This window comes from Bufo bufo, chromosome 6, assembly GCF_905171765.1.
Source record: "Bufo bufo chromosome 6, aBufBuf1.1, whole genome shotgun sequence".
NCBI lineage: Eukaryota > Metazoa > Chordata > Amphibia > Anura > Bufonidae > Bufo > Bufo bufo.
The window spans coordinates 158,909,240-158,922,159 of record NC_053394.1 but is presented as its reverse complement, the minus strand read 5'-3'; the positions used below and the strand labels follow the sequence as shown (position 1 = coordinate 158,922,159).

At 41.0% G+C, this 12,920-nt stretch overlaps 1 protein-coding gene across 10 annotated transcripts in view; it reads right to left on the bottom strand.

Moving 5' to 3' along the window:
• The window catches only part of SLC43A3 (solute carrier family 43 member 3), a 47,378-nt gene that overhangs the window by 11,525 nt on the left and 22,933 nt on the right, over positions 1-12,920 (bottom strand). For all 10 annotated transcript variants that reach the window (XM_040437038.1, XM_040437039.1, XM_040437047.1 and 7 more), the window contains 2 exons: positions 12,009-12,148; positions 1,380-1,501 (listed from right to left, as the gene is read on the bottom strand). In XM_040437038.1, the coding sequence (XP_040292972.1) occupies positions 1,380-1,501; positions 12,009-12,148 (262 nt within the window). The remainder of the gene's footprint in view (positions 1-1,379; positions 1,502-12,008; positions 12,149-12,920) is intronic.

Sequence of the window (12,920 nt, the reverse complement as noted above, 5' to 3'; positions counted from 1 at the left end):
ACATTAAAAATCCAACATAGCAACCAGGTCTACGCGTTTCGGATCCCCTAATACTGATCCTTACTCATGAGTCATGAGCAAGGATCAGTATTAGGGGATCCGAAATGTGTAGACCTGGTTGCTATGTTGGATTTTTAATGAACATGTGCTTTTTAGAATAAAGAACGTCACTTTTTGGAAGCTGGACCCTTCGTTCATTTTTATTTCCCGAACTCAGGTTCGGTTCCAAGTGGTACCTTGGAACCAAAACAGAGTTCGGAAAATCTTTTTTTTACAGTATAAATTAATTTCTGAAGTTATTATGCGAAGTCTCGCAAGACTTCGCGAAGTAATAACTTCGGCTCATCGGAGCCAATACATTCTAATACTGTACGAATCGCTCGCTCCATACAGTATTGAAACGAAGTTTTAAGCGAATCGACTTCAGATGTTTCATCCGAAGTCGATTCGCTCATCCCTATTGTCTACCTTCTTGAGGAGAGATGTTCCACATGTCATTAGATCAAATGGACTCCACATTTAAACATCCAAATCTGTTAAAAAATTCTTAAAAATCTGACACTTTAGTTTCTTTAGGCTCCCCTCCCCACATTGGAGCTAGTTATATGCAACATCATGCACATTTTGATAGTTGTTCATTCTTTAACTATAGAACTAAAAGAGTAATTTTGGGTGTTGTATGGACTTTATTAACTTTTTCCAATTATGCAATAATTTAAAGGAAATGTGTCACCAAAAATGTTATCTTCCAGTTATAACCAGATAGTAACACATTTCCTTTATTCTAATCTGTTTTCATTTTCTAATTACAGATTTATTCTATTTCCTGAATGTGGTTATGGGGGCGACCATCTTGCCTGAACTCTTCTTAACAGCATTTAGAAATCATTAAGAAAATTCATTTACAGCAGCCCCATGGGCCATAGACACAATGGTCTAGAAGAAACCTCATTGACTTCTATGGGAGAGTTTTCTGGGCATGCTCTGTGACCTGTGCAGAGGTCATTGTACAAGGAAAGAATAGATACGCTTTGACAATTGCCTATTGTGTATGGAGGATCCTGTCTTATCTATACACAGAGGTGATATCATTACAGGCAGGATTAGAATGACACAAGCAGATAACTGCATTAAAGTGATCTGTACAGATCAAGAAGTTGCGCCTATTATTAGGCTTAGTGGCCAGCCCTTCCGAATCTCAATAAAGTCAGTAGGATCTGTTAGGAACTGATGCCCTTTTATCTTGATCTGTAAAAAGTGATCCATCACAAATCTGTCAGACATGGAAGCATTGATACCACTGCAAATAAAACCTGCAGCACTACTGTGTTATAGCATTTGTATGGTTACTGGTTAGTTGGTAGATTGACAACTCTTACCGTGTTTTTCGACACGCTTTATGGAGGTGTTTGTTGTTCTCTGCCCTTTTTCTCCATCATTTGGTCTAGATGAATGGTTTGATGACATGGATATTTTCTGACTGACCTCTTCACAGCCCAAACTGACGAGAATAAATGAGACTTCTTCAGAGGACAAGCATTATAAACATTATATCTGTATATTTACCTGTTATATCTTCCAGCCAAGGTACTACATCTGGCTAATAGCACATACTTATCAACATTTAAATTCCAAAACTCAGGACATTTAAACTCTGTCCTAGGAACATGTGGAATTTGCTTAAATGGGTTTTCTGGGATTTTAATTTGGGTGACATATCATCAATTGGTGATCAATATCAGATCGGCGGAGGTCCGACACCCAGCACCCTCCGCCGATCGAAGGCCTCGCTCTGTGTGAGCGCTGCCTTCCTTTCATTGTTTACCTTTTGCAGTGGTGAGCAGGTGTAATTACAAACCGTCCCATTCACTTTTATGAAACGGCTTCTTCCTATTCGTTTGAATACTACAGAGCCGTCCCATTGAAATGAATTGGACGGCTTGTAATTACACCTGCTTACCAATGCGCTGTCAACAGGGAGCAGGTAAACAATGAAGTGAAGGCTGTGCTCGTACGTAGCGCTGCCCTTTTTTCAAACAGCTGATTTGCGGGGGTGTCGGGTGTCAGACTCCTGTCAATCTGATATTGATGACCTATTCTAAGAATAGGTCATCAATATTATTATTATTTTTTATATATCTTTATTAGGGAAGAGCATATACAACCGTTTTCATTCTCATACAAAATTACAATATACAATTATTATTATTTTAAGTTCCCCATATCCACCTATTTCTCAACCCTCCCTTGTGATGCGTCTCAAAAAAACCTCTATCCTCCAAACACAGACAGCAAATGGAAAAAAAAAAGAACAAAAAAGAAAGAGGATAATAGAAGTTGTGGAAGTGGAAACATAAAATTGGGGACGAGAAGGATTAAAACCTCCAGGCCTCCGATACCTTAGTACACTTCTCCTAACTATTTCTTTGCCTATATAAGACTTTCTCATAATTTTTAACCCTATTAACCAAATTTATCAAAATATTCAAATTTGGAACATCTCGTGAGAACCAAAATTGAGTAATCAAAAGTCTAGCCAAAAACAATATTCTATTAAAGAGAATCTTCTCATATTTATGGTAGTTTATCTTAGAGAGATCACTCAATATATAACATTCAACCATAAATGGAATCGGGAGTCTCAATTTATGTGTATTCTTTTAATTCTGGACAGGACCAGAGCATATGTAGGTGGTCAGCCCCAAAAAGGCCACACCGTGGACACTTAGAACTATCTCTTAGCCCACTTTTATTAAGCCATAAGGGCATAACATATAATCTATGCAAAATATTAAATTGTATCAATACGTGGTTAAAGTTGTGAGAGATTAAACTCAAATTCGCAAATATATTTCTCCATCCCTCAAATTGAATCCTTGGGCAATCAACTCCCCAGGCCCTTTATTCTGGTTATTGTGTTTTAATAAATAGTGCCTTAAGTAATAATTTATACAAATGTGCAATCTTAACCCTCTGACCTGAATTCCCTAAGAGAGCATTTACAAAAGTAGAAATATCTATCTCCAGAAGTGATTTATTCTTTACACTAGAAAATGCAGAACATAATTGAAAATATCTAAACCAAGACAAACCAACCAGTCTCCCTTTGTGCTAGCACCGAGAACGGAAGTATCTCTCCATTCTTCACTACTTCTGCAACATATAGAATATTATTTTTTTGGCAATACTGGTCCCTGGCCTGTAGTTGAAAATTATACAAGAGGGGAGTACACTGAAGAGATCCTTTTATTCCCAGCCATCATCTGATAATGTCCCATGCCTTAAATAGCTTTTTCGCCTCTCTGTACTCCTGTTGCGTAGTAATGAATTGTCCCGACCCCAATAATGTAAATATGTTATTATATAGAGATCTCCTCACCAAAGTGGTACACAATGCACTTTTCTTCCATTCACAGTATAGCCATAGTAGCCCTTGAAATAGGGAAGATTCAAACCTCCTTGATCCAACGGCTTGTATAAATATTCCAATTTAAGCCTTACCCACTTTCTTCCCCACAACAAGTCATTAATGATTCTCTCAAAAAGCATAACAAACTTATCCTCTATCCATATAGGTGAGTTCCTAAGGATATAGAAGAGCTGGGGCAAAATCACCATCTTTACCAAGGAGACTCTATCGGCTCTGGATAAAGGAAGTCGGAGCCATATCCCAGTTTTTTACCTCAATTTAGTTAATAATAGAATCAAATTAAGCTGTAAATAATCTTCAATCTTAGGGGATATAGTCATGCCAAAATTTTGAAAAGAGTCAGAGACATTTAACATAGTCAAAGTTCTCTCAGTAGAGAGTACAGAACTATCCACTGGCATTTATATCTAGGCCTGAGACCTTGCCAAAAGAATTAACTATTTGGATGAGTCTTGGAAGAGTTGTGTTAGTGTGAACTATAAAAAATAAGACATAGTCCACGTATAAAGAAATGCGGTCCTCCACCCCTATGGCTCCAAACCCTTCAATCTTAGAATCCTGACTGACAGCCATGGTTAAGGACTCAATATAAATATCAAATAACAATGGAGAAAGAGGACAGCCTATTTAAAGCAAAGCTCATTGTCAAACTCCCATTAATGTTCAATCTTGCCAAAGGGGATCTACAGTATACAACAATTTGATCATATCTATAAATCTATCTCCAAACGCCATCCTACCAAAGTCTTCCAGAGGAATCTCCACTCCACCCTGTCAAAACCCTTGGAGGCATCCAAGGACAGGATGGAGCGGGAGACTGAATATTCGTAAACAGGTGATGAAGATTATAATCAGTACCCTTATTTGGAATAAACCCATTCTGGTCTGGGTGTCTGATTAAATAAATAACCTTGGAGAGTCTTGTAGTCAGAATTAGTAATGGACGAACATCTGCCGGGACGGTTCGCGAACGCGATCGCGCGAACACGATCAAATGTTCGCGGCGGGTCCCATTCATTTTAATGGCAGTCGAACCTGAAAAACTTTCAGCTCATATTTGCAGCCAAGAAATAATTACTAGAAGTGCACAAATAGTCCCACAACATGGACAGTGACATACCAGATGTATTATTCGAATTTGCAATCTCCATTCATAATTTTTTTCAATGCAAAATATCGGCAATATAATTTTTGCGTACACGCATGCGCAAATGCACTATACAGTACCCAAATGCACTATAAAGAAAGTATATTGGTATATAACACGGTATCGCTGCAGAACCGCACACAACTGCTGCACAATACAAATGCACTATATAGAAAGTATATTGTATATAACACCCCGCCTCAATCAGTTTTTTTGGGGGCGACTGGTATATCACACCAGTAGAAATTATTTGTTCCAATAATGCTTGTCCCTCTATATACCTGCAGTATCGCAGCAGAACCGCACACAACTGCCGCACAATACAAATGCATTATATTATACTTTCTAACATAGAAAGTACAGTATATTATAACATTGTACAAGGAAGGCAATCCATTAGAATATACATAAAGATAAAACGTAACCTTTAATAATGTTACTATGAGGGTCCATTCACACATCCGTAAGTGTTTTACGGATCCGCAAAACACGGACACCGGCAATGTGCATTCCGCAATTTGCGGACCGCACATCGCCGGCACTATAATAGAAAATACCTAATCTTGTCTGCAATTGCGGACAGGAATAGGACATGTTCTATTTTTTTCCGGAAACGGAAGCACTGATGCGGAAGTGCGGATCTGCAAATGTGGATGCGGACAGCACATTCCGGCCCCATTGAAAATTAATGGGTCTGCACCCGTTCCGCAAAATTGCAGAACGGATGCGGACCCATTTTGCGGACGTGTGAATGGAAAAGATATCCCTCAAAATGAAAATAAATGTAAATATTAAAGTTAAGCAAAAAGTATAGATGTGGTAGGCAATAACAAGTGCTCGGCGGCACCAAATCAGAAACCATATGTCCTACCACAATCCGGGGGGTCCCAGTGCACATCCATGAATCCCGGAGGGAAAGCAAAAAACATCTATCCCTGGGCTAGATGATGTGGTATTGAAGGACAGGGTGGTCAAAGAACTGTCCCTGATATTGCCCTACAGGGGGGTGCTATTCTGGCCCTGATAGCCTAACCACAGAGCACCCGCCCTGATAAGAGCGACCCCATCCGGAACCTTACCCTATATAAAAATGGCCCTAGTAAGCCCCTAAGTCCCTGACTTCCAGGTGATCACTATATAGATCTATGTGTTTTTGACTCATTATAAAAGTATATTATAAATATATATCGCACCCCTCTGTGTATCACATCTATCGATAGCACACCTATACCAGTCCTTAAAATAACTTTTGTGGCCCTATTAGCTAGCGTTTGGTGTCCCTAACAGTCTGTCCCTGCTCCACACAGCAACCTCTCCCTACACTGGCAAAACACTGAATGTAAAATGGCGGCCAGATCAGGTTTATTTATAAGGTAGGGGGTATGTCCGTGTGCTAAAACGTCTCAATTGGCTGTCCTGTACCACCTGATGGATGTGTCATGGGTCAAAATTCTTCACAATGTAAAAGAATATGGCGGGTGCGAATATCTCCATATGTTCGCATGTTTGGCGAATTGCGAACACGCAAAGTTCGCCGTGAAACGACCGCCGGGCGAACAACAAGGCCATCTCTAGTCAGAATCCTTGAAAGAAGCTTCACATTGGTATTCAGCAACCCCAAATCCAAAAGGTCCTTAAAGGGCTTCTACCACCAGAAATACTGTTATGTAGCTGACTGACATTAGCGATGCGCTGACATTCGGCGCAGGCGCAGTAAGTGAATGATGCGCTCCTGGTGCCGGATTCCTCACTGCGCCTGCGCCGACTACGTCACAGTGAGGAAGCCGGCATCAGGAGAGCGGTCTTCACTCACTGCGCCTGCGCCGAAGACAGAAGTGAACGGCGCAGGCGCTGGATTTCGTCAACGATGCGGTGGACCGTGGCATCAATCAAGAGGAGCTGGGCGGGCAGAACAGGGGACCTGGGCAAGATAAAGCGTGAGTGGACGGAGCCTCTAGGTGCTTATTTTACGCCCACATAGCACCTAGAGGCTCATTAGCATATAATAAAAGTGCTTTTTTTACAAAAACGGCTGCAGGGACTAATGTTAGAAACATACTGTTATGTAGTGCTGACATTAGCGCATCGCTAATGTCAGTCAGCTACATAACAGTATTTCTGGTGGTAGAAACCCTTTAACTTTTTTCAATATTGATTGAATGTCATTGATTCCGGTAGAGTCCCATCTTTTAATGAGTCAATGAATACCCTCAGTAGACTAGGTAGAATAGCCTCCCTGTACCTACGATAGAATTCATATGGAAGTCCATCTGACCCAGGGGAGGAATTACCAGAACAAACTATAATTGCAGCCTCTACTTCTTGTAGGGAAAAGTCTACCTCAAGCGATTCCCTTTGAATATCTGTGAGAACTGGAAAAGAAATGGCGTCCAGATAGGAATCTGTCATTTCATCCGTAATATTGGTATCTGCTCTATATAGGTCTGAAAAATTGTGCAAAAAAAGATCCCCATTATAGACTCTTGATCATTAACGATTCTACCATCTATTAGATGGATATTACCTATCTGTTTTTTTTTTAAATCTTGATTGGAAATCACCCTCGACAAGAATTTTCCTGGATGACCTGATTCAGTAAAATATTTTTGACCCTTAAAAAATAACCTCTGCTGGGCCTTGTCAAGCAGAAAGTCAGAATATGCTTGCGTTGCATTCTGCATGGCTTTTCTGTTTTCTTCTATCTTGTTCCTGGAAAACTCATCCATAGCTAATGTCGCTGCTTCTTTTAAAGCCTTCTCTTTAAGGCCTCATGCACACGACCGTATGGCTTTTTCAGTGTTTTGCGGTCCGTTTTTCACGGATCCGTTGTTCCGTTTTTTGTTTCCGTTGTGTTTCCGTTTTTGTTCCGTTTTTCCGTTCCGTTTTTCCGTATGGCATATACAGTATACAGTAATTACATAGCTAAAATTGGGCTGGGCATAACATTTTCAATAGATGGTTCAGCAAAAAACGGAACGGAAACGGAAGACATACGGATGCATTTCCGTATGTGTTCAGTTTTTTTTGCGGACCCATTGACTTGAATGGAGCCAAGCACCGTGATTTGCGGACAAGAATAGGACATGTTCTATCTTTTCACGGCACGGAAATACTGAAATACTGAAACGGAATGCACACGGAGACACTTCAGTATTTTTTGCTGAACCATTGAAATGAATGGTTCAGTATATGTTCCGTATACTGAACTCAAAAAACGTCCAGTATACTGAACGCAAAATACTGTCGTGTGCATGAGCCCTAATACTGCACCCTGTCCTTAGATTAGAAATGTTACTAACAAAATTCCCCCTCATAAAGGCCTTGAATGCATCCCATACTACTTGGGTCTTAACTGAATTATAATTAATCTCCCAAAAACACGCAATTTCCTGTTGTATTAATTCATGATTATCCATTACCGACATCCAGTAAGGATTTAATCTGAATGGGGGTCTAACCATATCTTTATCATCAGCCATGCATAGCTCAAGGGAGAGAGGTACATGGTCCGAGAGAAACCTGGCCTCATATTTCATCCGTTTTACATGAGTCATATATTTTTCATTTATTAAGGCCAGATCTATCCTGGACATAGATTTTCCAGATTTGCTTACGCAAGAATAGACTCTTCTCCCTTGCCCTGAGCATCCCCAAAGGTCCCCAAAGCCGGATTCCTGACAAAACTGGGCTAAGGGTGACCCCTGGGGAAAGGTATGGCAGTCCCCTCCCATAGAGATCCTATCTATAGTGGGATTAATGACACAATTAAAGTCCCCAATAACTAAGGAGAGACATTCAGGCCATTGCTCCATAATAGTAAGCAGAGAGTTAAGTACATGTAGGGAGAAAGGAGGCGGAATATAAACAAAGGCCAAAATACATAGTTTTCCAGCAGGTTTACCATATAGAAAAACATATCTCCCCTTCTTGCCAACAGAGGATGCCTCGCAGACATAATCAATCGCCCTATGAATAAGAACTGTTACTCCTCTGGAATAGCTAGTAAAAGTAGGATGATAGGTTTGGGCAGCCCATCCTCTGATGACACGCCAGGAAGTCTTCTCAGTAAGATGGGTCTCCACCAAACAGACAATGGCTGGAAGATGTCTCTGTACCAAATCAAAAGCCTCTTGTCTCTTTAGTTTATCACCCAGACCCTGAACATTCCAAGTTGAGATTCTAACTGACATTAAATCAACCAAAGCGTCCCAAACCGTGGGAGCTTCCAGTAGCCCCAACCCCTCTTTCCTTAACCTATGAGATGCATCGCAAGCCCCCCCCAATACTCTCTTTCCCCCCACTCTCCCCAAAAAACGTATTTACCCCCCCCCCAATTCACTTGATCCACCACATTCTGCAACAGATCGCTCAACTAAGACCTCCCCTCCCCCTCTCACTACCACCTATCCCAACGACTGCTATCAATCAGGAAAGGAAAACATAACCAATCACATATTATTCTGATCAAGCTAGTTCATAGCAACGTCGTAAGAATCAAAAAAATGAGTTCCATCATTAAAAATGATCCGAAGTTTAGCTGGATAAACAAATGAATACTTAATATCCTTTTCCTGTAAACGTTTTTTAACCGCAGTAAAAGTACGCCTCTTTTCTTGAATCTCCTTGGAAAAATCCAGAAAAAAAGCCAATCTGTTCCCATTGTATGAAATAGGAGAGCACTCCCTTGCCCTTCTCAATAACATATCTCTGTCTTGTGAGACCAATATCTTCACCAGGAGTGTCCGTGGCTGCCTTCCAGGAACTAGTTTACATCGTCTGCCCTTTCCACCAAAAACAATGGAGAAAAATGCACTTTTCCAAACTTCTCCAAAATTAAACATTTGTACCATTTGAGCCAGATTTTTTTCCTCGACACCCTCAGGTAACCCCAGAATTCTCACATTGCATCTCTTTGACCTATCCTTCAGATCTACAACTTTTTTTTGGAGCAGGTTAAAGTCTGTCTTCAGTGCGGAAATTTCAGTTTTTGATATTTTTAATTCATTCTGTATGGCGCCCACGGACTTTTCTATAATATTAACTCTATCACGAAGCAGGGCTACATCAGACTGGATTGACCCGAGCTGCATTGACATGTCCTGTATTAATTCCCCATTTTTTTTTTACTGCCAGCAATATTTCTTTTATAGAGGAAGATTCAACATTGGATAACTCTCCTTCCTCCCCCCTCTGCGTCCCCTCAGCTTGGGAGAATTCATTCAATGTTTCTTCCACCACGGTTAAAGAATTGATATTTCTTTTAGGATTAATATCCTGAGACCCTTTTCGTCCTGCTCTGGTATTGATCTTTGGAGAAGTCAAAAACTGATAAATTTTTGCTAATTCCAAAGGTCTCTGAAAATTCCACTGAGCGTCTATTTTGCTTTGGGCCTATTTTTTGATATTATTTTTTCCTTGCTCTTCCTTCCTTCTTTTATCGCTCTCTTTTTTCTTTTCTTCTTTCTCTTCTCTTCCCTTTTCAAATTCTCTTTTTTTTCCCTAAATAAGGTACTCATATATAATCTGTTATAAAGGATGTTACTTATACATAAAATTATTATTTTATACATTATACATTAGTCTGTTAAGTGAGATGCCTTTTGCACCCCACAAAAAAACAGGACAGGACAAAAAAAAACAAAAAAATAAAGAAAATACAACAAGGAAAGATCTAACCGGTCTGGATACAGCAGCTCAGGAGGACAGGGCCGGAGAGCAGGGGAAAGGAGCAGGCAGGCAAGCAGGCAGCGGAAATCACCAGAAGACACACGGGGTTAGAGGAGCAAGAGCCGTTGCACAGACCAAAATAAAATCTTCATATAAGGGAGGCAGCGGGGAGGGAAGAGACCTGACCACAATCGCAGGCAGCCAAACAGCCATCCGAATCCGGAACCACCGGGCAAACAGGCGGCCTCCACAGCAATCCGCCACAACCAGACAGGACAGCCAGCAGAGGGGGTCTTCAGATCAATCCAGAGCCCAGGAGTAACTCCGAACGTCGGTCTACATCATCACATCCACCCGAGGAGCTAGGTCATCAATATTAAAATCCCAGAAAAACCCTTTAAACCCTGCCCCTCTTTTGGTCCGGTTCCTGGTATTGTCCCAACAAAGATGGTACTGTTGGGGTGTATGTTATTGCAGTGTTTGCACAGTACAAATGTCTAACTCTTTCCCAGTCAATTATACAATTTGGAGACATTTGCTTTGCCTTTACATAGAAACTTTTCAAAGACCCCTCTTCAAGACTACAATCCTATATTGTATGTAGAAGTTTTAGGCCTTCTTCACATTTCTGTGTCCGTTTCACATTTTTTTATAATTTAACAGACACTGCTCAGCTGAAAATTAATTTCCAGGGCATCTCTTATCTGTGGTCAGTGAAAATTGGACCAAACATGTTTTGTCATGGACCCAACATGGCCTGCATCACGGACCCAAGTAGCACATCTCTTTTTTTTTACTGACCCCTGGTGTGAACAAACAGATTAAAATCAATGGGTATATGTGCGGTCAGTGACAAACAGAACTGTGAAGAGGCCTTATGTAGGAGCGTTAGAAGAACATCCAATTCTGGTTCGGCTCAGCACATATAACACAGCTGTACAGAGTCCCCACAACTCAATAGTATGCGGCAGTAAGCACTTTTTGTATGACTGTATGGTGCCTCTATATGGCACCATAGCGCATAGATATTTTTCCCCTAGTGGGGAATTTTTTAAGGGAAAAAATCTGCATAATATAACGCCTAGTTGAACATGGCAAGGCCTACAGGAATACAACATGGCCCCAAAGACTTCTATGGGTGCCATACGACTTGTATAGAGCTGTAATATGATAATGAGAAGTACCAGAACCCTGATGGAAAGGGAATAACAAGTGTGAACAAAGGCTAGTATAAACATGTTCTGAAGGGAAACTATCGCCAATGACCTCTCTATCCTGCTATCTGCATTGACACATAGCTGTGGTGCACTTGATTAAAAAGCCGTTTTTCTTTTTGTTGATCTGAGGCTCTGTTCCCAAATTATGATACTTTTTTTTAATATGCAAATTAGGCCTTTGGTGCAATGAGGGAGTCACCATTGCTCTTGTTGCACCCACACTCTGCTCCTGTCTGTGGGAAGCACCTCCCAGGCAATGACAAAGCAGCGAAGGAGAGGCTGGCCATAGAGAGGAGCATAGCTTTGGTGCAACAAGAGCAATAGCGATGCTCTCGTTACACCAAACCGAATTTGCATATTAAGAAAAAGTATCATAACTCGGGAACGGAGCCTCAGATCCACAAAAGAAAAACTGTGTTTTTATTAGGTGGACTACAGCTATTTGTCTAAGTAAACAGTTTGATAGGGAGGTCACTGCTGACAGATTCTCTTTAAACCTCTAAAAAATTTATCCAAAAGCCTATAAAAACTATAATGATGTGCATACCCATATCTGTAGCCTTCTGGTACAGGGAAAGGGATATGAGTCTTCGGCATCAAGAAAATTGTCCTTAAAACGTGGCAAATACTGCAGCTTGATATGAAGAGAAACAAATCCTGGAGTGAAATTCCATTTTGATAGAGGACCTAGGATAAACAGTTTAGATATATAGTAAGTATAATATGGTTGTACCTGCGCTGTCAGTGGGTCACTTTCCTATCTCTGTAAGCAAATAGTATACAGAGCCACTGCTAAGTACCTAAAAGGATATCAGCTGCCCGATCCAATTAAACATTCATAAATGTATAGAATTAATTGCGGTACCAGCGCTGGGATGAAGGAAAAATGTTGAGCGAAGGGTAATAGAAAGTACCTGTTCCGATGAAAGGGTAATTAAATACTGCTATGATGTACAGGAATTGTTCAGTCCATCGGTGATGCAGGATAAGTAGCAGTGCTTCTTGCTCAGCTTCGAGAAGCGCGCGCCGCTCCGGCCGGTAGCTGGCGTGTGCGCGAAGGAGCCTGTTTCGAAGCCTATGGGCTTCTTCGTCAGGGATGCACCCCTGACGAAGAAGCCCGTAGGCTTCAAAACGCGTAGGATTGGTTTTTTGGTCCTTGGAACTTGCCGTAGGATCGTTGTGATGTCACACTCCACGCTCCGGAATCCCATACCAACAGGCTCCTTCGCGTGCACGCCAGCTACCGGCCGGAGCGGTGTGCGTTTCTCGAAGTTGAGCAAGAAGCACTGCTACTTATTCTGCATCACCGATGGACTGAACAATTCCTGTACATCATAGCAGTATTTAATTACCATTTCATCAGAACAGGTACTTTCTATTACCCTTCGCTCAACATTTTTCCTTTATCCCAGCGCTGGTACCGCAATTAATTCTATACAGTTTAGATATATACATCAGC